Source organism: Hemiscyllium ocellatum, chromosome 8 (assembly GCF_020745735.1).
Source record: "Hemiscyllium ocellatum isolate sHemOce1 chromosome 8, sHemOce1.pat.X.cur, whole genome shotgun sequence".
Taxonomy (NCBI): Eukaryota; Metazoa; Chordata; class Chondrichthyes; order Orectolobiformes; family Hemiscylliidae; genus Hemiscyllium; species Hemiscyllium ocellatum.
In genome coordinates, this window is record NC_083408.1 from 29,305,088 (window position 1) to 29,332,470 (window position 27,383).

A 27,383-nucleotide genomic window follows, 5' to 3' on the forward strand; every position below is an offset into this window, starting at 1 on the left:
TCTAATTTAGTACCAACTTGTAAGCATGCCAGCTCCTATCTGTTTTCTCTATATAATCCTGTACTATCCTGATGTACTTCGGAATAACACCGAGTCAGTTAGGATGGTGAATTTCCCATGATATATCGTGTAATAAACTAATCAGTTCACAAGGTCTGAGTCTCAAAAGTTTTCTTCAACAAAATCCTATCCAGCCATTACAGGGGAACAGAGTCTGCACAGTTCCTACTGGAATGTTTCCCAATCCAGCTTATTGAGAACCTTTATTGTAGTGCTAAGGAAAGGTACAGAAATCAGGAAGAGCAAGACCCAGGGATGGATGTGACAAAAGATGGTCATTTTCAAGTTGAGGTGTTGCTGGACTGTGAGCCAACCTAAGGCTAACAAGTGAATAAGTCAATGTTGAGAGCATTGTGCTAGAAAAGCACAGCAAGTCAGGCAGCTTCCGAAGAGCAGGAGAATTGACTTTTCGGGCATCAGCCCTTCATCGGGAATGAGGTGGCCACATAATCAGCCTCATTCCCGATGAAGGGTTTATGCCCATGTCATCGATTCTCCTGCTCCTTGGATGCTGCCTGACCTGTTGTGCTTTTCCAGCACCACACTCTCGAATCTGATCTCCAGCATGTGCAGTTCTCACTTCCTCCTAACTGAATAGGACAATACCTGGGCAGCAGAGTTTTGGAATAGCTTGAGCTTATACAAGATGAAAATGCGAGGTCACCCAGTAGAGTATTGAAATATTCAAATCTAGAGATAAGTAAGGTCTCTTCAAAGTTTAAGGATTTCTGCAGCAGATGAGTTGAAATGAGGTTAATCATACGAACATACAATTTAAGGACATCAGTAGTCTCTCAAGTTTGCTCAACCATTTAATAATAAGATCATGACTTATCTGACTGTAATCTGAACTCCACATTTCCACTTACCTCCACTAACCTTTAAAACCTTTCCTTAGCCAATTTATTCACCAGTGCCTTAATTCCATTCAAAAACTCCACCCCCACTATCTTTTGAGGAATAGATTGCCAAAGATTTGCGTTACTAAGGAAAAAGAAATTCTCGCTTCTGCCTTAAATAGGTAGCCTCTTATTTTTACATGGTGAACCCTAGTTCTAGATCCTCCAGCAAGAGGCAAGATCCTTTCCACATCAACTCTGTCAAAACATCTCAGGATTTTGTACTTCTATCAAGATGCCTCTTCTTCTTGAAAACTCCAGTAGAGCCGAGTTATCCATACGCAATCGTTTCTTAGAAGGCAACCCCATTTTTCCAGGTATTGGTGTATAAACCTTCTCTGAGCTGCTTCAAACACATTCATATCTTCCCTTAAACAATGAGATCTGTGCTTAGATGTGATCACACCAGTGCCCTGGAAAACTGACACATAAATTCCCAATTTTTGCATCCAATTCACCTCGTAATAAATAATAACATTCTGCTAGCTTTCCTAATTTCTTGCTAGACCTGCAGAATAAATGTTTGTGATTCTTGCACCAGGACACACCAATTCCTTGGCAAGTCTGAAATCTCTCACCATTTGGATAATATCCTTGCTTTTTATTCTTCCTGCCAAAATTGACCCTTTCACATTTCGATGCCTTAAACTCCACGAGCCAGATCTCTGCCTACTCACTTAATCAATCCTATATCCTTTTCATAGCCTCTAATGTTCTCCTTACAACTAATTTTTCTGCCTATTTTAGTAATCACGTCTTCAGTACCTCCTTCCAACTCTGATATATATTTTAGAAGCCTTCAGAACACAGAGTGGGTTTAAAGTGGCCTGCAAATTATCCATCTTGAAAAAACAATGAGCCAGATTTTCGGGGGAGTTAGGCTCAGGTCTCAGTGGATTCAAGAAGATTAGCCAGGGCTCCCAGAGTATTAGAGAGGATTAGTATGGTGTCTCAGAGAATTCGAGAGGATTAGTCCTGGGACCCTAGTGCATTTGAGAAGATTAGGCTGATATCCAGAGGATTGAGAAGAATTGTGGTCCCAGATCGCTTGTGAGGTTTTGCATGGCAGGTTTGGGTTTGGAATTCGGGGGGGTTTGTTCTGACAGGGGGAGAAGGTGGTCAGGTCAAACCCAAACTAGAAGTGTGGAGAGGTGTTCGGGGCTAGTGGCGGGAGCAGGTGGGGGTGGGGTATCATGTCTGGTTGGATCGGACGGTAGGATAAGGATTGGGTCCAGTCATGGTTGCAGTGTGAGGGTGAGGGTGGATTTGGTGGGGGGCTTGAATCTGATGGTAGAAGGGGGGTGGGATTAGAATGGGCAACAAGTCTAATGGTGGCGGTGGCGTAAGCAGGAGTGTGTGATTTAATTACAGTTGTCGTTTAATAGTTGCTGAGGTGTTAATCAACATATTTAATAGTCTGACCTTTGTTGAGTAACTATTCTACTTGATTTCATCAGAACCATCTGGCGTCTTTGATTTTTATGGAGACTTGCAGAGTGTTCCGTTGGAGGAAAACTGTCTGGAGAAAAGTTCAATTTCCTGGCAATTCCTGACACAAGTCCTTCAGTGTTGACCTTAATATGGCACTACAGCGTCCTCTAGTGTGGATGTCAAGTATGGCTTACATGGTCTAGTGGGTAAAAGTCATCTTAACACCAATTTGTCAAACGTAAGCTGCTGTAGAAGCTATCCAAGCAGATTCATAGTTTAAAAAAATCATCAGAATCACATAAGATGACATGCATTGTAACATTTCAAAAGGCACATGAAGCATATTAAAATAATGCATGTTTAAATATTTAATAAGTCTAATTAATTGTGTCAGTCATTTATACTTCAACATTGTAAACGTTGGAAGAAACATTAAAAAGTGTGAAGATACATTTAAGATTTTGATTAAAAAAAATTTTAAAAGTCAGATAAATTAAGTTTGAAAAAGGCTGTCAGGTTTGAGAGTCATTTTGGAATTGGAACACCTCTCCTACCAGTGTGACTCTGAATGTTTGCAAAATTTCCTCATGTCAGGGTTCCATGCTTCTGCACACAACAGCCCTGCAATGTATTTTGAGAAAAAGTCTTTATTCCTAGGTGATTCACTCAAATGTTCAAAATATCCATTTCCTCTGTTTGAGACCGATGTTTGAGAGCACAAGAGACAGGAGAACAGAATGATCCAGAACAACTTAGAAATTCCTACATTGCTCACAGTTATGTCACCAATAAAGATCACCCACCTCCATCTTTGTAGCATTCACAGACTTTGCCACAACTCAGCTCAACTGCTGCTTGGACCTTTATTAGTGCATTCACTCCCTCCATACTGTGCTACCCCAACATGTTTCTAGCTAGTCTTGCATCCTTTCACCTATAAACTTGAGGCATTTCAAAGCTTCACTGCCCATGTTTTAACACGCAGTAACTCTTGTTCCCCTAACATACTAAACTAAATTGACTCCAGGTTAAACAAAGTCTTAATTTTAAAGTTCGAGTTCTCCTCTCAGCACAGATGAGATTTTTGTCTGTGCTGTGTCTGTGTAGAAGCAGATAGAACAATTTCCCAGTGGTTGGTTCTGGATGTAGAGGAGTGGTTCACCTTCTGGAGTGCTAGATAGAGAAGAAAGCAAGTAGGAGAGAGACATTTGATTTCTGAACAGCAGGTTTCAGTCACTGGACCCACCCTGACTGATTAACAGGCTCAGTGTCCTTTATTGCTGGACTGTTGACAAATTGTGTGGATGAGGAGCCTGGTTGTATGGCCACACTATCAAAGAGAGGTCCTGAGATCTTCAAACAAAAAAAAACTTTACAGGGAGGGCACACAAACAATGGTAGACGTTTGGAACTTGCAGTGATTGGAATAAAGTCAAACAGGTGGACCTCATCGAATATGAATTCCCTGAATGGGGCTGTCAATCTGGTCCAATCAGGGAGCCCTAGCTGTCAGAGATATACAGGAGTGTCAGAGATTCTGTTGATCTGACAGCTGGCTCTGAGAAAGCTGGATCAGTGTCAAGGACTCTCCTTGTGTAAAGAAGGGGTGACTTGGTGACGAGAAACCAGCCTCTTTGGAGTTATCTCAGTGGTGATGAACGTGGGATTGATGATGTAATCTTGCAAAAGCACCTGGATTTCAAACAGGCACTGGCTTCATCATTGGAAAAGGTGGCAAGTGGAGCACAGGGATTGCGGGGTATTCCGATGGAAATGGACACCCTCAGCAGACCACTTGAGTTAAAGGCAATGGCATAGCCTCACTTAGGACAAGTCCTGAACTCCAGGCCAATGCACAGATAAACCCGAAAGCAAAACCAAGCCTTGGCCAAACAATTAACATTTGCTTCAGGATCTGAGCTAGTAAGCTGTTGTATTTGCTGCTGTAATGTGGATTTGAGGCAGCAAAACAGCCCCACTGGAGCTAAATGGAGTGAGAAAACTCATAGGCCAGTATCCAGGAAAGTACACACCCTGGAAAGTCTGCCTATGTCTGGTTTGGAGCAATTAAATTGTTTAGCAACGTTCAACTTAGGACCCATCAAAATAAATTCACATTGGGACTCCAACCCTTAAGATTGTGCAAGACCATAGCACACATTTTGTGGAATCACACATTGCCCACTAGTATGCTCAGACTGTCTGGGATCACTTGGATCTGGGGCACAGTGTCATCACCCAAAACGATACTTTGATGTAAAGTTGATAATTGCTTTGAAGTTTCGATTTAATTTGAGTGCCCTGTAGGGACTGTCTACACTAAGTTCAATTAGTTCCTTCTGAAAGAGTATCCTCACCCAAGCTTTGTCACTTTTAGCAGAGTCTAGACATCATTGTTAAAGACTGGTAACCCCCTCTTTCTGAACCATGACTCAGTCGGGAGTTCTCTCACTTCTGGGTCTGTGCATTGTGACTTCAAGGTTCGTTTCCAGGGATGGGAACTCAAAGCCAAGCTTGGCCTTCCAATGCAGCACAGAGGCATTGCCACACACTCAAGGACTCCATCCATCAGATGAGATTTGGATGGTCTGCTATCCCAGATGGATATAAGTGATCCCATGTCACTATGCTGAAGAGTTCTCTTAGGTGTGCTGACCAATATTTGCCCCGCAATTGACACTGCCATGTGATTCTGTCATGACTGTGTTGCTGTTTATGGATCCTGGCTCTACGTGAACTGCAATTCATACCAACGTCGATTGCCAAACTTCAGAAACACTTTTACAGACTGTAAATCATTTTAGAATGGCCCGAGGCTGTGAAAGTTGAGCTGTGAATCCAATTCTTTCTCTCTTTTGGAACCTATCCTGAAGACGCCTCTCAAAAAAATGTTAATAAACAAAATTTGACACCAAACAGTGTAAAAAGATACTGACTTCCAAACAAGAGTCATGTCGGACTTGAAGCATTAACACTGTTTGTCTTGCCCCACAGATGCTTTCAGACTTATTAAGTTTCTCCAGCACTTTTCATTTTTATATGAGAAAACCACAAGGACTAGTGAGGAAAGGCATGATCACCGAAGTAGGTTTTAAGGACAGATGCAAAGGAGAGGAGAGAGGGGGAGGGGGGGGGGGAGAGAGAGAGAGGGAGAGAGTGAGAGAGACACTTGGGTTCATGTCACATGACAGATGATCCCACTGCACGATAAACACACACACACATACACACACACTCAAAATTTAGCTAGTGAAAAATGCTTTCAAGGTGGGGGTGCCTTGAAACTTTTGAAAGTGATGGATCAGGCCAGTCCTCCAATATGCTCTCACCTCTGTTCCTTTTTATTAGCGACAAGAGTGCATTATACGATAAGGAGCGTTACCAGGCATACCTGAAGATGAAGTGCCAACTGAGGTGCCAACCTGGCGAAGCCACCAAACAGGACTATTTGCATGCCAAACAACATTAGCAGCAAGTGATAGGGCTAAGATGATCCCACAGCCAATCAATCAGATTTAAGCTCGGCAGTCCTATCCTATCTAGTCATGAATGGTGGTGGATAATTAAACAACTCACTGGAGGAGGAGGAGTCTCCAAACATATTCCCATCCTCAATGATGGAAGAGCCTCACATCAGTACAAAGGATAAGGCTGAAGCATTCGCAGTGATCTTCAGCCAGAAGTGCTGAGTAGATTATCCATCTTGGCGTCCTTCAGTGGTCTCCAGCATTCGCAGTGGTCTTCAGCCAATTCGATTCACTCCATATGATATCGAGAAAGGGTTAGAGACCCTGAATATTGCAAAGGCTGTAGACCCTGAAAACATTCCAGTGATATAACTGAAGATTAGTGCTCCAGAACTAGCTTCTCCCTTAGCCAATATGTTCCAGTATAGCTACAACACTGGCATTTATCCGACAATGTGGAAAATTGTCTAGGTATGTCCTATTTATAAAAAGCTGGACAAATCCAACCCAACCAATTACCATTCCCATTAGTCTACTCTTGATCATCAGTAAAGTGATGCAATGGTGCTATTGATAGTGTCATCAACAGTGCTATCAAGCAGCACCTGCTCAGCAATAACCTGCTCAATGATGCCCAGTCCAAGTTCTATGAGGGCCACTCACCTCCTGACTTCATGATAGCCTTGGTTCAAACATTGACAAAAGAGCTGCATTTGACTGAGTGTGGTATCAAGTTGCCCTTGCAACAGTGGAATCAACGTGCACCGGGAAACAAACTCTCAGGTCATTGGAGTCATACCTGATGCGTAGGAAGATTGTTGTGGTTGTTGGAGGTCAGTCATTTCAGTTCCAGGCTATCCCTGCAGTAGTTCCTTGAGGCCCAACCATCTTCAATTGCTTCATCAATGACCGCTCCTCCATCAGAAGGTCAGAAGTGGGATGTTTGCACCATGTTTAGCATCATTCACGACTCCTCAGACACTGAGGCAGACCATGTTCAAATGCAACAGGATCTATTCAATATCCAGCCTTCAGCTGACAAGTGGCAAGTAACATTCAGCTCACACAAATGCTGGTCTATGACCATTACCAATAGCAGTAAACCTAATCACCATTCCTTGACATTCAATGATGTTATTACTGCATCACTGAATCCCCCAGTATCATTGTCATGGAGATTATCATTGACCAGGAACTCAGCTGGACTCACCACATAAACACAGTGACTACAAGAGCAGATCAGAGGCTCCCATATTGCAGTAACTCGCCTCCTGACTCCCCAAAACCTGTACACCAGCTGCAAGGCACAAGTCAGGTGTCTAATGGAATACTTCCCACTTGCCTGGATGAGTGCAGCTCCAACAACACTCAAAAAGCTTGACACCATCCAGGAAAATGTAGCCCACTTGGTTGGCACCACATCCACAAACATCCACTCTGTCTACCACCAATGCTCAGTCACAGCAGTGTGTACTATCTCCAGAAGGCACTGCAGAAATTCACCAAAGATCCTTAGACAGCACCTCCCAAACCCATGACCACTTGCATCTAGAAGGACAAGGGCAGCAGATACATGGGAACATCACCACCTTTAAGTTCCTGTCCAAGCCACTCACCCGCCTTGACTTGGGAATATATCGGCCTTCCTTCACTGTCACTGGGTCAACATCCTGGAATTCCCTCCCTAATGGCATTGTGAATCAACCCACAGCAGGTGGACTGCAGCAGTTCAAGAAGGCAGCTCACCACCACCTTCTCAAGGGCAAGTAGGGACAGGCAATAAACGCTGGCCCAGCCAGCACACCCACATCCCAGAAATTAGTAAGAAGACAAAGAGGCTAGGGCTGGGAAGCCCATTTATAATTCCTATAGAGAGAAAGGTGAAAGAGTTCACTGCAATGAATACAGAACAAATGTTGAGCAGAATGTCAAAGGAGAATGTTTCCTGGTTCCTCACAGTTTGCCATCAAGATTCATCGTGCAAGGTATGCATCTTTTATGCTCTCAGCTGGAAGTTTTTGCTGCCAACGTTTCGTTCCCTGGCTAGGGAACATCATCAGTGTTAGCCAGGGAACGAAACGTTTGCAGCAAAAATTTCCAGCTCGGCGAACAGAACCACAACAACGGACACCCGAGCTACAAATCTTCAACCAGACTTTATGCTCTCAGTTTGCTAAGTATATTTGAACTGAGCTTGGAACTCAGTTCCTTGTAATGGTTAACTTCCCAATACTTGATATATCATCATTCCATGTTTGCCAAGATAGAAAGTATGAGCAGGATGTCCAAGCACAGCTTGCCCCATGGTCTCATGTCCTCCTACTCCTCTTTGACCTCCACAGCCGGGGTCACAGAATAGTAACAAACAGCAGGATTCTCATCTAAAATTAGCGCAGGAAAATTGAGGTCAGTTTAGCCTGCTCACCAGGCTGACAGCCTTATAAACTTTCCATGTCGTTGGTCTATAACAGGAAAAGTAAGAAGAGATTTAGTGCATACTATTTATAAACAAATATTACCGTGTTGTGAAATGATGTCTTTGTGCAAAACACTAATGACTTGGGAGTAAACATTGATTTGGAGTGCTCTGTGTAGGGACACTCACCATGAAAACAGCCAGCTACCATTTGGCAGCATCTGTTGTTGTAGCGATGTAGGGGACCTCTAAAACATTTTGCGAGATTCTCTGGGACACTTTGAATCAAAGTGTGGGATCTAGATTCTAAATTAAAACAGGAAAAGAGGATAACATTGTAAGTTAAACGGATACTGTTTCTGTTAATATCTATGCAGGTGATACTAACCTGAGGGTTAACAAATATAAATCCTTGTTCTCAGGTAGCTTTGAGATCAGGAGCAGGGTTTGTCCCTCTGATACAATTGAGCACATTCATCATCAGTCTGTTGCTCACTGAATGCTAGAATCTGTTATACCCTCTGCCTTATTATGTCCCTGTTTCCTCTCATCTCTGAACTCGGGCATTTAAACAGAGCAGTTAATTGAGGCTCCCATTCCCCAGCTTTCTCTACAAATATGAGAATTCACATTGAATGCAATTCAGATGGCTCAGTGGTTCACACTGCTGCCTGATATTGTGAGGGACCTGGGCTTGATTCCAGCCTTGGGTGACTGTCATTTGCCCAAAGCTTTTCCATCATCCAAAAAGCACTAGTCACAAGTACATTGAAATACTCTGCACTCTGTTTGAGTGAAGATGCAACACTCAAAATCTCAACCCGCTCCAGGAGAAAGATACCCATTTGTTCAGACCCCTATAGCTCCTCAGCACTCAATACCCTCCCAAACACTGTACAGTTCTAGGGGTGTGTACCATCTACAAGATGCACTGTAGCATCTCAACACGACTTTGCATCTTCCAAATTCCTCTACCACAGAGATGAACATGATCTTCAGACGCATTCGAACACCATCACTTGCAAGTTCCCCTCAATGCCAACACTTTCCCGTTCACTGTTCCTTCAGTACTGCTAGTTCCGAGTCAGAAAACTCACTCCCCAACTGCACCCTGGGTTATTTATGCCACATCAACTACAGCACGAAGAAGGCAGCTCTCCACCAGTCCTGGCACCTTCCCCTGCCACCGCAGATACTGCAAAACCTGCGCCCACATCTGTCCCTTCACCTCTGTCCAAGGCCCTCAAGGAACCTTCCACATTTCACCTGCACATCCACCAATGTCATTTATTGTATCCGTTGTTGCTGATGCGGTCTCCTCTACACTGGGGAGACTGGACGCCTTCTCGCAGAGTGCTTCAGGGAACATCTCTGGGACACCTGTACCAATCAACCCCACCACCCCCTGGCTGAACACTTCAACTCCCCCTCCTACTCTGCCGAAGACATGCAGGTCCTGGGTGTCCTCTATCGCCACTCCCTTACCATCCGGCGTCTGGAGGCAGAACGCCTCATCTTCCGTCTTGGAAGCCTTCAACCCCAGGGCATCAATGTGGACTTCACCAGTTTCCTCATTTCCCCATCTCCACCTCACCCCAGTTCCAACCTTCCAGCTCAGCACCGCTCTCATGACCTGTCCTACCTGCCAATCTTCCTTCCCACCTATCCGCTCCACCTTCCTCTCCGACCTATCACCTTCATCCCCACCTCCATCCACCTATGGCACTCTCACCTTCTTCCCAGCCCCACCACCCTCCCATTTATCTCTCTACCCCCAAGGGTCCCAGCCTCATTCCTGATGAAGAGCTCCTGCCTTAAACGTCGATTCTCCTGCTCCTTGAATGCTGCATGACCTGCTGTGCTTTTCCAGCACCATACACTCTCAACTCAGCTCTCCACCTGTTCCCCCCCACCCCCCCTCCCGCCATCAGTGACAATTGAGGATAAGCAATAACTGATAAACAAGACAATCCCTGTCAGTGATGTATTCATCCCAGGAATGAATGAAAAGGAAATTAAATATGTGATTATGTGATGAAAACCACTCAGAACAAGGTTTGTCCTTTATCTTTCAAGCAGATTTAGAAAGGTACAGGCAATATTGTGCTTGGTAATTATCTGAAGTTAGTATTGTTGAAGCTCTAATTTTAAACACCCATTTATAGTCACTCAAATTAGCCCTGCCTTTAGAATGCTTGTGATTATATACAATGAGAGTTTCCGAAAATCTGTATGAGAGCCTCACACATTTGTAACCTGATCATGTCATAATCAACTACATCGAGTTGACCCTTGCTTGAACTTATAGGCAGGGTTTACAAAGTCTGTGGTCTGTGTTAATCAGCACACTCTCCCTCCTTAAATGTCATTTCATGGTACAATAACAGTATTGGTCATTTTCTTGGTAAGCATTGCAGGAGAACTGCTGTGGGACCTTACCTGATGTCAAAGCAGTGATTCATTGGTGACCCCAATACTGGGGAAAGGGTGTGTTACACTTTTGGAACTAGTCTTCACTTTAACTGTGCTGAGGTCTGAGTCCTGCTGATGCATATAACTAAGCCAGTGGAGAGTGTTTGAATTAAATAGTGGGGAGATTTTTGGAGATGGTCATTGCCTGGCATTTCTGTAGAACAAATGTCACTTGCCACTGAGCAATCAAACCTGGATGTTGACCAGGTCTTGCGACATATGGACATGGGCTGCTTTAGTACAAAGAGCCGGGAATGATTCTGAACATCGTACATGCATCAGCGAACTTATCCACTTCTCACCTGCTAATGAAGGGAAAATCATCAACAAAGCAGCTGGAGATGAATGGGCTTAGGACACTGCTGAGGAACTCTTGCAGAGATGGCCTGGAGCTGAGATCATTGATCTCCAAAAATACAACCATCTTCTAAAGGCACTTCACTCTTCACAATTAGCGCTGACAGGTCCATTATGTATTGCCCTGAATTGAGTTTCTTACTCGGTCCAGTTCAGAGGGCAATTAAGAAGCAATGTGTTTCAGTTGATCTGTAGACTCTTCTAAGGCAGACTCGATAAGATTTCCGTCACTGAAGAATATTAGTGATTCAGATGCTAATCTATGACAATTGATTTCAGAATTTTAAAAAAAATTGAATTTGAATTAATCCATTTAAACTCATATTGCCCAGATTATTAGATTGGGATTTTGGATTATCCAACAACATTGCAACTGCACTACCCTCTCCCAAAACACCCAACAAATAGAGATTCAACAGATTGTTTTCTCAAGTTATCAATGATTTCAAGATTTTGTGTGCCTTACTCATTCAGAAAGTAAGAAGGCATGGGATACAGGGAAATCTGGCTGTCTGGCTTCCCAAGTCATTCACTTTAGAAGGTCAAATTTGAATGCAGAATACAGGTTTAAAGGCAGGATTCTTGGCAGTGTGGAGGCAAAGAGGGATTTTGGGATCCATGTCCAACGATCCCTCAAAATTGCCGCCCAAGTTGTTAGGGTTGTTAGGAAGGCAAGTGGTGTGTTGGCTTTCATTAGCAGTGGGGTTGAGTTTAAAAGTTGTGAGGTTATGGTGCAGCTGTATCGAGCCCTGGTTAGACGGCACTTGGAATATTGTGTTCAGTTCTGGTTGCTTCATTACAGGGAAGCTGTGGAAACTTTGGAGAGAAGACGAGATTTACCAGGAGGCTGCTTCGACTGGAGGGCATGTCTTATGAAGAAAGGTTGAGGAAATTAGGGCTTTTCTCATTGCAGCGAAGAAGGATGAGAGGTGACTTGATAGAGGTATACAAGATTTTGAGAGGCATAGATAGAGTGGATAGCCAGAGACTTTTTCCCATGGCGGAAATGTCTACCACAAGGAGGCATAATTTTAAGGTAATTAGAGGAAGGTTCAGGAAAATGTCAGATGTAGGTTCTTTACACAGAGAGTGGTGAGTGTGTGGAATGCACTGTTGGCAGCCATAGTAGAGTCAGACACATTAGGGACATTTAAGCTATTCTTAGAAAGGCACATGGAATCTAGTACAAGAAGGGTATGTAGGTTAGTCTAATCTTACAGTAGGATAAAAGACTGGCACAACATCAAGGGCCACAGGGCCTGTATTGTATGGTTCTATGTTCTGTGTTCTTACTCTGACTATAGACAGCTCTTACTGATCTGTCCTGAGGAAGATCTGGATCAGGGAAAGAATAGTTGGAACCCAGAATCACCAGTTCAGTTGTCAATATTTAAGTAGCTGGGAAGCTCTTGCTCAACTATGTCCCTCAGCCCTTCAACTGGTTGTTCTCTAATTCCTCAGACATGTCCCACTGCATTTGAAGTTTGAGTCACACTGATCTTGTGGTGGCATACAATTTTGTTATTTTCCTTCTCCCTGTACTCATGATCTCCCTGGACTATTTCAATAAAATGCAGGAGTGACTCTAATCCCTTATTGCTCATACCTAATTATGATTTTATTTTAGTTTGTAATCTCATTAGTTGTACTTTAGACTTTATGGGCCCGTGTGGGCGGCACGGTGGCACAGTGGTTAGCACTGCTGCCTCACAGCGCCTGAGACCCGGGTTCAATTCCCGACTCAGGCAACTGACTGTGTGGAGTTTGCACGTTCTCCCCGTGTCTGCGTGGGTTTCCTCCGGGTGCTCCGGTTTCCTCCCACAGTCCAAAAATGTGCGGGTCAGGTGAATTGGCCATGCTCAATTGCCCGTAGTGTTAGGTAAGGGGTAAATGTAGGGGTATGGGTGGGTTTCGCTTCGGCGGGTCGGTGTGGACTTGTTGGGCCGAAGGGCCTGTTTCCACACTGTAAATCTAATCTAATCTAAAAAAAATCTAATCTAATCTTATATACTTCTGCTGTAATTTGAGGTTGCTATAACGGGATACCTGCAGCCGTCAATGTGCTCAAAAACAAATATGAAATTATTGATACAACTCAGCTCACATCTTGTTTTCCTTCCATTGCCTCCATTGCAAAACCACAAATATAAAACTCATCCTTGATTTCCAATCTTCTCCAAAACCTTGCCTTTTTTTTATATACCTGTGACAGATTCCAACTGAGATCTCTATACTCCACTACCTCTGGCCTCTTGCACATCCCTCCATCATTAGCATCTGTGCTTTCAGATACTGAAGTCCTATGTTCGGAATTTTCCTCCAGTGATTTATAGCTCTTCATTTTGGGAAACTCTGCAAACTTTATCTGTATGACCAAACTTTTTGACCACCTCATATAGTCTCAAACAATTCAATTTTAAATTTGTTTTTAACAATCCTGTGAAGTGTCTTATATCTGACAGGTGATATATGAATTTAAATTGGAGACATTGTTATTGCCTTGCCCCTTGTAAGTGGCTAACAGGATAGCCACCCAGGAAACATAATGCACCCATCTCCTCTCCTTCTTGAAGACTGTCCTGGAAATCTAGCTGTCTTCCCAAGCTCTGGTCCTTGTTCTTTGTTCCCCCCACTTTTTCTTCTGAAAAAGTTTCTGTGAAATTCCTGGGGGCAGTTTTCTGTGATAAAGACTGTATACGAACAAAGGATGTTGATATCATATTTTTGTCATTGTATCCAGTATCTAAATCAGGTCAAACAATATTCAGGTTTGGGTTACAGAGTTAAGAAACTGATCTCCCAGTGTCCTAGATATTGTTATTTCAGCAGATTATAATATCATTTTACATCAATCCATCTGTCAGCTTTCTATTGTTAGATGGTGACGGTGTTGGAGAATATAAGAGTCCCCCATATACGCCATGTAGATGCATTTGCTATCAAGCTGTTGAGACAGGTAAGGAGTTTTCAAAACCAGGCCTCCAGTAACTGCTCTTGAGAAGGTGATAGTGAACAGTGTGATTGAACTCCTTACAGCCACAGTGCCGTTTGGAAAGGACATCAAGGGTTTTTACTCATCAACAATAAAGGAACACTATTATAACTTCAGGTCAGGATGGTGAATGGCTCACAAGGGCTTTTCCAGTGGTAGTCCTCCCATACCTCCTTCAAGATAGGCATTGTGTATCTGGCAAGTATTGTTGAAGGAGCTGTTGTTTTGCTTCATACTGCTGCCTCTATGCTTCATACTGCTGCCAGTGCAGGGTGAGACTATTTAAGGTGGAAAATGAGGTGTCAATCAAGCAGGTTGCTTTCTCTTAGATAGTGTCAAGTTTCTTAAGTGTTTGAGCTGCATTCATTCAGACAAGTCAGATGTGTTCCATCACAATCTCGACTTGTGCCTTAGATTATGGACAGGTATAGGGGTGATGGGAGATGAGTTACTTGCTGTAGTATTCCTAGTTTGACTTTGATGTTCAGAATTATCCATCAGCAATTTTCTACAATAAGGCAGGAACTGACTTCATTCATCCCAAAATGTAGAGTTAATGCATTAATGCGGCATTCAAAATGCCAGCAGAGTGATGTACTTTGTCCTTCTCTCTTATCTTGTTGACTATGACCCCAGAATTACAGCCTCTCACAGAAAAGCTGTTGTGAAGAAATGAAGGTCATCCTTCTTCTACTCCTTGTCATTGCCAGCACTGAGCAATCCCCTACACATCTTGAAGGTAAGTAATGAATTTGTTATGTTTTGGTCTTTCAGTTTGTGAATTTCAACTGGGATATGTGATGGGTGGGCTTGTATAGATCAACTTAGATCCTGGTCTGTACCATTTCATCCTTTCTCAGGGGCTTCCCTCCTTCCCCAGGATTCATATCCCTTCCCCAGAAATTTCTGGAGCTCCATCTCTTTATTGTTCGATGAAGAGGGTACTGACTGTCCACAGACTTTTTTCACTCGAGCATATGAGGTTGAGAGTTCACCTGATAAAAGTTTATAAAATAACGAGAGGTATAGATAGAATTGATGGTAAGGTGTCTTTTTCCTAAAATGGGGAATTACAAGACTTGGGTGCACATTTGTAAAGTGAGGGGAGAGAGATTTAGAAGACACATAAGAGGCAAATGTTTTACACAGAGGATGGTTTAAGTGTGGAATGAACTTCTGGGAGAAGTGGAGGATGGAGATACAATTACAACATTTAGAAGGTATTTGGATGGATACCTGAATAGAAAAGGTTTGGAGGGGTATAAGTCAGGAACAGGCTAGTGGGACTGATATAGATTGGGATTATGTTGGGCATGGACTGGTGGGACTGAAGGATCTGTTTCTATGTAGTATGACAGTATTATACAGAAGTATTATACAGGATTGTGATCAATTAAGCAATGTGCCCGAGGACAAGCTGTGTCTCTGATCTGCAATACAAGATAAATCCCTTCCTTTATTCCCTTTTCTATTTATCATTCTGTGGCTTCATCATTTCTGTTGCTTCTCCCTGTTCTCACCCTCATGTTCTAAGTCAGACTCTGGCTCTGTTGTCTTCTTGTTTTCCTTTTCATCTCTGGGTCCTACCCTCTGTTCATCCCGCCACAACTATCCAATGCCTTTTTTTAAAGGCTCTTTTACCGTCTGCATCATTCTTGTTTGCTGCTGTGTCTTCCTCCTAATTTCTGTCTCTTCCTGTATCCCTCTCACTCTTTACTCTATCCCTTTCTCTGTATCTCCATCTCTAGCTATGTCTTTTTTGTGTCTTTCATCAGCAGTAATGCAAATTATATCTTTTCTTTGGTTAAGATGAAGTCGGCATTGGAAACCATGACATTGCATTTATCAATGTCATGGGTGACTTGGAAGTCAACGACAATGGCTGTCCAGATAAACACGATCACCACTATAATCTAACCAGGAGCTGCCTGGAACTCAAAGAGAAATACCACTTCACCAAAGGTAAACAATTTCAGCAAAAAGTACAATTGCCTCATTAAGCTAAGATATAGTCAGCGTGGCTACGCTTCTATTTAGTGCCTTAGTGACAAGCAAAAAATAACCAGCCTTCCTGTGCCTGGTTACTCACCAGTAAAAGCACCAAGTAATGTGTAGGCTTTGTAACTCATGCTGACTACTGGAAAAAGTGAACAAATGTATATTTATGCAGCACACTTCACACTTTCAAGATGCCCCAATAAGTTTTATAGCCGGTGGAGAGTTCTTGAAGAGCACTCCCTGTTATTACATGGATAAGTACTACAGCAAAGGTGCGTTCAAAGTCCCATCAAACAGAACATGAGACGAATGACCAATTAATCAGTTTTTATTTTGGGTTGGTGGGCGAATGTTGGGTGGGACACTGTGGACTCTGCCCTCATTCAGATAACATTATGGGGACTTGTTTTTGTGTCAATGAAAGTAAAACAGAGTGAGGAAGTAAATACTTGTTACATGACAGGAAACGCAAAGTGGGTGTTAATACATCAGACCACTCCTGCTCTCAACTAGACTTTGGAAACGGGAACACAATTCCTTAATATACAGATGAGAACACAATGATTATTTAACAGAATCAGCAATAGAGAGGAGGAGTGCAATAAAATCACAGGAAACCACTAATAGAACTGCAGAATAGCAAGGATGAAATTCATTGAGGTGGGATAGAGAAATTTTTTGAAAACCTGAAGGTGGAGTAGTTATGGCAAATGACCATTAATACAGAGAAATGTGAAGATATGAGTTTTGGTATGAAATATACAAGCAGTAACTGCACTTTAGAGAAAGGTAGAAGGTTATGGATTGCAGGGATCACAACTAGGCAAATTAATGATTCTTAAAATTCGCTTGTGGCATGTGGGCATTACTAGCTGACCAGCATGTATTCCCCGTCTCTAGTTGCCCCTTGAGAATGTAGTGGTAATCTGCCTTCTTGAATGGCTGCAGAGCATGTGTTATCTGTAGACCCACAGTACAATTGGGACAGAGTTCCAGGATTTTGATCCAGCAACACTGAAGAATGGAGGGGAACTTGCAGATGGAGGTGTTTCCTTGTCCTTCTAGATAGAAGTGTTCGTGGGCTTGGAAGTTACTGCTGAAGGAACTTTGGTGAATTTCTGCAATGCATATTGTAGATGGTATACACACTGCTGGTACTGAGTGTCAGTAGTGAAGGGAGTGGAAATTTGTGGAGGTGGTGCCAATTGAGTGGACTGCTTTGTATTGGATGGTGCCAATCTTCTTGAGTGTTGTTGGAGCAGCAACCATCCAGATAAGTATGGAATATTCCATCACATTCCTGATTTGTGGGCAGGCTTTGGAGCATCAGGAAATGAGTTACACATGACAATGTTCCATACCTCTGACCTGCTGCTATGGTTGTGCATTTCTCTAATGAGTACACAGTTGAGTTTCTGGCCAGTGACAACACTCCCTCCTCAAGAATGTTGATAGTGAAGGATTCAGTGATAGTAATTGTATTGAATATGAAGGGCTGATGGTTGAATTGTCTCGTATTGGACATATTCATTGTCAGGCATGAATGTTACTTACCATTTGTCAGTCCAAGCCTGTCCAGATCTTGTTGCAATAAAGCAGACAAGTGAAACGCTTCTGTAGTGATGCCATGATGGAGAATAGATAATGTTTGGACTTCCCCTTGATGTTGTGAAACTTAAATGCTAAGGTGTGTCAGGGAAATTAAGTCGGGCACTGTGTGTGATTTGTCCAAACCTTACTTCAGCTAAGTGGCAAACACCACATTGTTTCTTGCCAATGCAACAAGGTCAGAAAAATACCTCAAACTGACTCAACTGTGTGTGAATATTGGAACCCTCAATGAAGAAGCACAGAGTGGATGCTCTTGACTCCTCAGGCAAATTGCAGAACCCAGCGTTGAGAGACAGAAATTTTGTGAGAACAGGAAAATATTAAGTAAATGAAGTCATTTTCCAGTTATTGGACTGAGACTTATTAATTCAGCTGGGTAGAAGGTTTCGAGAAAAGAAAATCAGGCAAGAACAATTACATGCTTACATCTAATTGTTACTTAGACTTATATTAATTGTGTAGTGATTCGAGACATTCTAGTCTATAGCACAAATGCAATCCTTCATTATGAGAGAGACTCTTTTTTTAAGCCACTATTTTAACAGCAATTGACATTGTCATCTACATTCAGTTCTAGTTTTCCTTTCAGTGATTCAATACTTTCTTTATTTCACAGGGAAATCACATCCAAAGTGTTATGATGTTAGTTCTAACCATATAATGCTCTCAAAAGCTCATTCGATTGAATTGCATAATATTGTCCTCTTCATACAGATGGCGTCCATCTCTTCACAACCAGTAATGGTGAACTCTACCAGGCCTTCTGTGACATGACCACCGATGGAGGTGGTTGGACCCTAATTGCAAGTGTCCATGAGAACAACATACATGGGAAATGCACCACTGGGGACCGCTGGTCCAGTCAGCAAGGGGGTAATGCCACTTCTCCAGCAGGAGACGGGTCATGGTCCAACTACGCGACATTTGGTTCACCAGAAGGAGCGACAAGTGATGACCTGAAGGTGATGAGCTTTTGTGCAATCTCTTTATTTAAAACAATGTTTGTCATTGGCATTGGCCTTCATTTCATTTCTGCAGCGAGAATACCAGGGAGCTGTCGGGAAGGTAAATTCTCCATTTAAAAACTTACCAGAGTGCAGAGACTTCTGGGATTTCTTTTCTGCTTACGGATATGTAGGTTGGATTCTAGGCAAGGAATAGGGAGAGAGATTAGTTGAACACATGGCTACAGGGATGATGCAGGAGGGAGGGATTCAGATACCTGGATAATTGCAGCTCATTCTGGGGTAGGTGGAACCTTTACAAATGGCATGGTTGACACCTGAACCAGAGGGGTACTAATACCCTGGTGGAGGGGTGGATTTGCTAATGATCTTTGGGAGCATTTAAATGAATTCAGCAGGGGCATGGGAATGTGAATTGCAGCTCCAGTGTACAGGAGGTTGAGGGTAGTGAGGTCAGGAATAAGGTTTCAAGTTTGCAGGAGTGCACTGTCAGGCAGGAAGGTAATTTGAAGTATGTCAACTTCAACGCCAGGACCATCCAGAATAAGGTGGATGAACTTGCAGCATGGGTTTGTACCTGGGACTTCGATGTTGTGGCTATTTTGGAGACATGGATAGAGGAGGGACAGGAATGGTTGTTGCAAGTTCCAGGGTTTTGATATTTCAGTTAGATCAGAGAAGGTGGTAAAAGAGGGGGAGGAGTGACATTGTTAGTCAAGGACAGTATTACAGTTGCAGAAAGGATGTTAGATGAGGACTGGTCTACTGAGGTAGAATGAGCTGAGGTTAGAAACAGGAAAGGAGAGGTCACCCTGTTGGGAGTTTTCCACAGGCCTCCTCTTGGTTTCAGAGATGCAGAGGAAAGGATTGCAAAGGCGATTCTGGATAGGAGCAAGAGTAACAGTGCAGTTGTTATGAAGTCTTTAGCTTTCCAAATATTGACTGGAAATTTGATAGTTTGAGTACTTTAGACAGGTCAGTTTTTGTTCAATGTGTGCAGGATGGTTTATTGATACAGTATGTAGACAGGCCAACAAGAGGCGAGGCCACATTGGATTTGGTACTGGGTAATGAACCAGGTCAGGTGTTAGATTTGAAGGTAGGTGAGCACTTTGGTGAAAGTGACCACAATTCGGTTATGTTTACTTTAGCAATGGAAAGGGATAGGTATATATCGCAGGGCAAGAACTATGGCTGGGTTAAAGGAAACTATGATGCAATTTGGTGAGATTTAGGATGCATAGGATAGGGAAAGAAAATGTAGGGGATGGGCAGAGTTGAAACGTGGAGCTTGATCAAGGAGCAGCTGCTGCATGTCCTTGATAAGTACGTACATGTCAGGCAGGGAGGAAGTGATTGAGTGAGGGAACTGTGGTTTACTAAAGAGGTTGAAGCTCTTGTCAAGAGGAAGAAGGGGGCTTATATAAAGATGAGATGTGAAGGGCACTTGAGAGTTACAAATTAGCCAGGAGGTATCTAAAGAGAGAGCTAAGAAGAGCCAGGAGGGGGCATGTGAAGTCTTTGGCAGGTAGGATCAAGGAAAACCTGAAAGCTTTCTATAGGTATGTCAGGAATAAAAGAAGTCAGGAATAAGATTATGGCCAGTCAAGGATAGTAGTGGGAAGTAATGCATGGAGTGCAAAGAGATAAGAGGGGCGCTAAATGAACAGTATTCACACAGGATAAAAAAATGTTGTCAAGGAGAATACTGAGATACAGACTATCAGACTAGACAGGATTGAGGTTCATAAGGAGGAGGTGTTAACAGTTCTGGAAAGTGTGAAAACAGGTAAGTCCCCTGGGCTGGATGGGATTTATCCTGGGATTCTTGGGAAGAGAGATTGCAGACCCTTTGGCTTTCATCTTGATGTCATCATTGTCTACAGGAACAGTGCCAGAAGACTGGAAGATAGAAAATGTTGTCCCTTTGTTCAAGAAGGGGAGTAGAGACGACCCTGGTAATTATAGACCAGAGAGCCTTACTCCTGTTGTGGGCAAAGATTTGGGAAGAATTATAATTGATAGGATTTATAATGATCTAGAAAGGAATAATTAGATTAGGGATAGTCAACACGGTTTTGTGAAGGGTAGGTTGTGCTCACAAACCTTATTGAGTTCTTTGAGAAGATGACAAAACAGATGGATGAGGGTAAAGCCATTGATATGGTGTATATGGATTTCAGGAAAGCGTGAGATAAGGTTCCACATGGTAGGCTATTGCAGAAAATATATAGGCATGGGATTGTGGTTGGCTTAGCCATTTGGATTAGAAATTGGCTAGCTGTAAGAAGACAGAGGGTGGTGGTTGATGGGAAATGTTCATCCTGGAGTTCAGTTACTAGTGGGGTACTGCAAGGATCTGTTTTGGGGTCACTGCTGTTTGTCATTTTTACAAATGACCTGGATAAGGGCGTAAGAAGATGGGTTTGTAAATTTGTAGATGACATTAAAGTCGGTGGAGTTGAGGACTGTGCGGAAGGATGTTGTAGGTTACAGAGAGACATAGATAAGCTGCAGAGTGCAGCTGAGAGGTAGAAAATGGAGTTTCATGTGGAAAAGGTGATTTACTTTGGAAAGAATAACATGAATGCAGAGTACAGGGCGAATGGTAAGATTCTTGGTCGTGTGGATGAGCAGAGAGATCTTGATATCCATGTATATAGATCCCTGAAAGTTGCCACCCCGGTTGTTAAGAAGTTGTAGGGTACATTAGCTTTTATTGCTCAAGGGATTGAATTTTGGAGCCATGAGGTCATGATGCAGTTGTACAAAACTCAGTTGCGACCTCACTTGGTGTATTGCGTACAGTTCTGGTCGTTGAATTATAGGAAGGGTGTGGAAGCTTTGGAAGGGGTTCAGAGGGGATTTTCCTGGATGTTGCCTGGTATGGAGGGAAGGTCTTATGAGGAGAAGCTGAGGGACCTGAAGCTGTTTTTGTTAGAGAGAAGGTTAAGAGATGACTTAATAGAGGCATACAAAAGGATCAGAGGATTAGATAGGGTGGACAGTGAAAGCCTTTTTTCCTTGGATGGTGATGGTTAGCATGAGGGGACATAGCTTTAAGTTGAGGGGTGATAGATATAGGACAGATGTCAGAAGTCAGTGGCTTGCACTTAAGACCACAAGGTGTCGTTTGAACTGCCAATCAATTTTACAGCCCTATAAATGAAGAGGTTGTGGTATTTTTCATTTGAATGTTGATTTGGTTAGTTGGCTGCCCCCAAGGAAGAAAAAATGTGTTTCTATGTCTCTTTGAGATGACATTGGTGTGGAGTAACACCAGGCCACAGGCCACTTTGCGTATTATATGATATCACTGCAATTGAATTTCCTTATTCTGTAACATGGTCTAGAACTTTTCTGAAGGAGAATGAATCTCCCACATTAATTAATGAGGTTGTCCTCTGTGGTTTTGTGATGCTGGTGAACTCTACTCGCCGCTGCACTGAAAATCTGTGTCTATTTTTGATCAGAACCCAGGTTACTATGCCATAAAGGCCTCAGATATATCAATTTGGCACGTACCCAATGACACACCGCTAAGCAGCTGGAAAGATGCAGCAATCCTCCGCTATCACACCGAAACCAACTTCCTACAGCAGTACGGAGGAAACTTGTACCAGCTGTTCCATGTGAGTATCTCAGCAGTGACTGCATTTCATAGAATCCCCACAGTGTGAAAGCAGGCCATTTGGCCGATCGAGTCCACACTGATCCTTCGAAGAACATCCCTCCCAGACCCACATCCCCATCTCTATCCCTGCATATCCCGGGGCTAATCCACTTAACCTACACACCCCTGAACATACAGATGGTTTAGCATGGCCAATTCACCTAACCTGCAACTCTACAAACTGTGGGAGGAAACTGGAGCACCAGAAAGAACCCCACGCAGACACAGGGAAAATGTGCAAATTCCACACAAACAGTCACCCGAGGGTGGAATTGGCGTGGTAATTAAACATAATTATTTATTTCACTCTTCCACAAGTATTTGATGTGTTTAAGGATTGTAACCTGGGACAACATTATGAAAACAGCTGAACATGGGTTTAACTGGACACTCTGAACAAATTAATAAGCGAGTCTTCTTCTCTCTTTCTCCTTCAGCTCCTCCTCATGGTAATCTGATGTAAAATCACTGAAAATCATCTGTTTAAATAAACCAAAACATTTCATTTAAGTTACCTTGATTGACAGTCAGTTTTATAATAAAGTGAAAATCCTGCTCTTAAAATTCTCATGCCTACGGACATTAATATATCAAAAATGTTTAATTTACTAAAATGCTGACTTGTAATGGCAGTGAGCCTAAAAAAGTGAGGACAGATTTGAACAGAGTTCAATAATGTACATAATTGACAGAACCTCACAATATCGACTTCAGGGCAGTGGTGGTAATGACAAGTTTAATTTTGTGTTTTTCTTCAATGGGCAAGTCTGCAAACATCCGTCAGGCAATTTTTAATAGAGACTATCTCCACCTCTCAAATGTACTGAGGAGTGGGTGACCATTATGTTCCTCTGACCCTCTCAGGAGCACACTCCAGGAGTTATGTCCTGTCACTGTGCTCCCATCTGCCTATCTCACTAATCATCCTGAGTATCAGGTTAACAAGGAATAGTGATAAATTTAAGTTTTAAAAAGGATTTGCATGTCTATGATACTTTTCATAACATTGGGATGTCCCAAAATGTTTTACTACCAATTACATTTTTGACATTTGCTCAGTGAGATAATGGGGAAAATAGTGAACAATGTTAACTGACCTTTTCCCGGGGTCAACTGTAATATAGGAGAGAGTGAGGCCTACAGAACAACTCCCCCTCCCACTACCCCAAAGACATGCTGGTCCTTGCCCTACTCCACTGCAAAACCCACCCACCAACTGGAGGAAGAATGCCTTATCCTCCACCTAGGCATCCTCCAACCACACGGCATCAACATCCATTTCACCAGTTTCCTCATCTCCCCTCCCCCACCTCATTCCAGATCCAACCCTCTCACTTATCTCCACCTTCTTGAACTGTCTTACCTGTTCATCTTCCTTCACACCTATCCACTTCACCTTCCCCACCGACTGATCTCAATTTCCTCCCACCTGCATCTACCTATTGTCTTCCCAGCTACCTCACCCCCAGCTCCACACCAACTCCCCTTATTTATCTCTCAGCCCCCTTCCTTCCCTCCCCCACCACATTCCTGACAAAAGGCTCTTTCCCAAAACATCAATGCTCCTGCTCCTCAGATGCCGCCTGATCTGCTGTGCTTTTCCAGTACCACACCTTTCAACTTTAACTGTCGAATGCAGGGACTTAAATAAATACTGTATTCTAATGTTAATGGGCATTGTCTTCACAAGTGATCAGCTGACACCCAACACAACGTTTAAAAAGAACACAGAGAAGGGAAATGAGCAAATTGCCCCCAAAAAGCACTCAAAACTGGATGGGTTAGATTTCAGTTCACGGTTCTAACAAAAACATTTGTGTAACCAAAAACTTAAAATGTTGAAAAATTAAAGATTTCTGAAAGTTGTCTTATTCCCCTATCCCCGCAAACCCCACTTGTCCTTAATTTTCCCACTGACAATAAATTGGTTTTATATGAAATTATATTGTGATTAGGAACCACAGCCACAGTGAGAAACCAGAAGGGGTCACAGGATGAACTACTTTGTTTGAGAACTTTAGGAATAAATGTTGGTGAGGACACTGTTGTGTCTACCTAGCTTTTGTTTCAATTGAATCATGGTGGGGGGTGGGAAGGGGCTGAGTGGTAAATAGGGAAGTGGGATTGGGTAGGGGGGAAGGTAACTGGGAAGGCGATAGGTAGATGCAAATTGTGAGGTCTGTATTCCCCTGAATTGCAGAGAATGTTTTGTTTTCGAAACAAAATCTAGCAAAGGATGTCCTTCAAACAATTTGACATCCTCTCTCAATGTGATCAAACTCTGCACTACATTGAAATGGCATTCAAAAGTGACCAAGCCCCGACAACGGAACTTGGTCCAACCACCTTCTGACTCACAGACACCAAATTGCCATTGGACCACGTTGATAATCAGGAGAGAATGGGGAATTCATTAGAAAAAGTAGTAATATCTTCATGGAGGATGTGAGATTGCAAAGGATTGTGTAGGAAGATGATGCTTGGGGAGGATAGAACTGCAAGGTGAGGAAGAATTGTGGGAGAAATGGGCAAAACAAGAGGTAGAGTCACATAAAAGAAAGATATCAAGTAAAACAATGCATTCAATTTCAGCAATACCCTGTCGAATACAACAAAGGGAAATGTCCAGATGATAATGGGCCCTTAAGTCACATCACTTATGACTTCGGCAATGGTGAAAAGATCAAGCAATTGTATGGGCCTTTGAGTCACAGTAAGTGCAAAATTCTTTATTTACTCTATTCAAGCAACAAAATCTTCATTTCTTACCGAAAGCTTGGTGCAACATTTGAAAAAAAAAAGAGCTTGGACTTTGGAGCCTGTTATGCCCAAAACAAGAAGCAGCTGCAAATTCCAAATGCAAGTCACAGATGTTCAGGTTGTGTGGGAGTCCTGATCTCCTGGATGTAGGTTTGCTCGCTGAGCTGGAAGGTTCGTATTCTGGCGTTTCATCACAACACTAGGTAACATCTTCAGTGAGCCTTCGCATGAAGCATTGATGATGTAACCAGCTTTCTATTTGTATGTTTGGGTTTCCTTGGGTTGGTAATGTCATTCCCTGTGGTGACATCATTTCCTGTGGTGATGACATTGCCTGTTCTTTTTCTCAGGAGATGGTAAATGGGATCCAAGTCAATGTGTTTGTTGATAGAGTTCTGGTTGGAAATCCATGCTTCTAGGAATTCTCTTACGTATCTCTGTTTGGCTTGTCCTAGGATGGATGTGTTGTTCCAGTCGAAGTGGTGTCCTTCCTCATCCGTATGTAAGGATACTAGTGAGAGTGGATCATGTTGTTTTGTGACTAGTTGATGTTCATGTATCCTGGTGGCATGTTTTCTGTCTGTTTATTCAATGTAGTGTTTGTTACAGTTCTTGCAAATTATTTTTTAATTATGATCTCATGGAATGGCTAAACAGACTAAAGGATCATTCCTGTTCCTGTGCTCATTTTTTCAAATCACGATGTCATGATACAAGAACTGACAATGCTTAGCTAGCTTTCTGTCAGGGCCACTCAGCTCTAGACTCATTATTAACCTCAGTTCAGAAGAGGTGAGGTGAGATTGCACAGGGAAGGTGAGAATGCAACCACCCAGGCAGCATATGAGCGAAATAGAAACAGCAAATTCTGAAATGACCCACCTCATCACCATAGCTCCCCCAACTCAAAATTCTGAAAATCCTCAGCAGCTCTGGCAACAGCAGCAACCATCCGTTAATATCTTTCTCCTCTCTAACTGCGCCTCTTTAAACTGTGACATTCAAACACTCTGACACTTTTCTTTTCATTCAGTGCTTAAATAGCCGTGTGATTTGTTATGTGTTTGCAGGTGAATTTGAACCAGGATATGTGCAATTCAGGGTATTCAACAATGAAAAAGCAGCAATGGCGATGTGTTCTGGAGTGAAGTACAATGGATGCAATTCAGAACATGTAAGTATAGAACTGCAGAAAATAGGGATGATAGAAAAGTGAGAGGCCAGTGTGCAAACAGAATCACAGAATGATTACGATCCAGAGGAGAACCTCATTTAAATGATGTTCAGTTCCTTGCAGGCAAAGCGCATAACCACACATTTCCCCATGTTATAGCTGCTGTTGTTTGTGGGGAGATTGTAACTGCAGCTTTCTGAATCAGTGCAGTCCAGCCTGTGTCTCAATAGTTCATCTCCTGGTGTTTTTGCCCATCAGAATGCTGACGAATGTAATTGTTGAAATATTTCATATTGTTTGTGTCTAGGTCTGTATTGGAGGTGGAGGATACTTCCCTGAGGCATCGCCAAGGCAGTGTGGAGATTTCACAGCCTTTGACTGGAATGGTGTTGGCACACACCAGTCATGGAGTGCATCGAAGGAGGTGACAGAGGCTGCAGTGTTGATCTTTTACCGTTAATACAGGCCATGTCTTCACAGGAGTCTCTGGTTGGTCCACTGACAATTGACTGCAATGTGACAAAATGCCTTCATTCAAAAAAAAATTGCTTTCATATAATTCTGTACTTCATTTCACATTCAGATATTAGCAGTAGTTGAAGAAGGGACCACTTGTGCAACTTTTAATACTTGGTATGCGGGACACATTATAAATCACTGATCATGCTAGGGGTTTCTGACAATCCTTTTTCTTCCTTGTACTATAATGGCTTCCATTGGATTGCTGACAGGATTTCAATAAATTGAATTGGAGATGCTCTTTGCGTGTGTTTGTTTCCATAACTTACTGTATCATCCAACTTATTATATTTTGTAGCTTAATTCTAGAATGATTCTTTGGAATGTTTTTAGGAGATTGAGTTCTGATGAGTGATGAATTCTGTTCAGTGGTGGTAAATAAAATAAAAGGAGGCATCCTGCCCAGATATTCACTTCCCTTATCAATGTTGAAAATCCCACATGTGTTCATTTTCTCTCATGCCTTAAAATATTCCTTCAATGATTTAAAGTGCAACTAATCCTAACACATGTCTCAATCTGATCGGCTTGAACCAATTCATCTGAACTTAATTCTATTCCAGTTAAAGAAGAATTTAACATGATGCAA

General features: G+C 42.6%; 1 protein-coding gene across 1 annotated transcript; it reads left to right on the forward strand.

Moving 5' to 3' along the window:
* The first annotated feature begins 1,194 nt into the window (after positions 1–1,194).
* LOC132818160 (intelectin-1-like) lies at positions 1,195–26,735 on the forward strand. The gene is made up of 8 exons (XM_060828940.1): positions 1,195–1,276; positions 14,409–14,442; positions 16,016–16,056; positions 18,418–18,665; positions 22,142–22,300; positions 24,934–25,054; positions 26,172–26,275; positions 26,583–26,735. The coding sequence occupies exons 1-8, from the start codon at positions 1,195–1,197 to the stop codon at positions 26,733–26,735; spliced, it is 942 nt and encodes a 313-aa protein (XP_060684923.1).
* Positions 26,736–27,383: the final 648 nt, after the last annotated feature.

Coding starts and splice junctions, on each gene's coding strand:
- LOC132818160 (XM_060828940.1), top strand. CDS start 1,195: ATGCCTCTTCTTCTTGAAAACTCCAGTAGAGCCGAGTTATCCATACGC. Junction 14,443..16,015: donor GATAGTGTCAAGTTTCTTAA/GTGTTTGAGCTG, acceptor TAATCTAACCAG/GAGCTGCCTGGAACTCAAAG. Junction 16,057..18,417: donor GAAATACCACTTCACCAAAG/GTAAACAATTTC, acceptor CTCTTCATACAG/ATGGCGTCCATCTCTTCACA.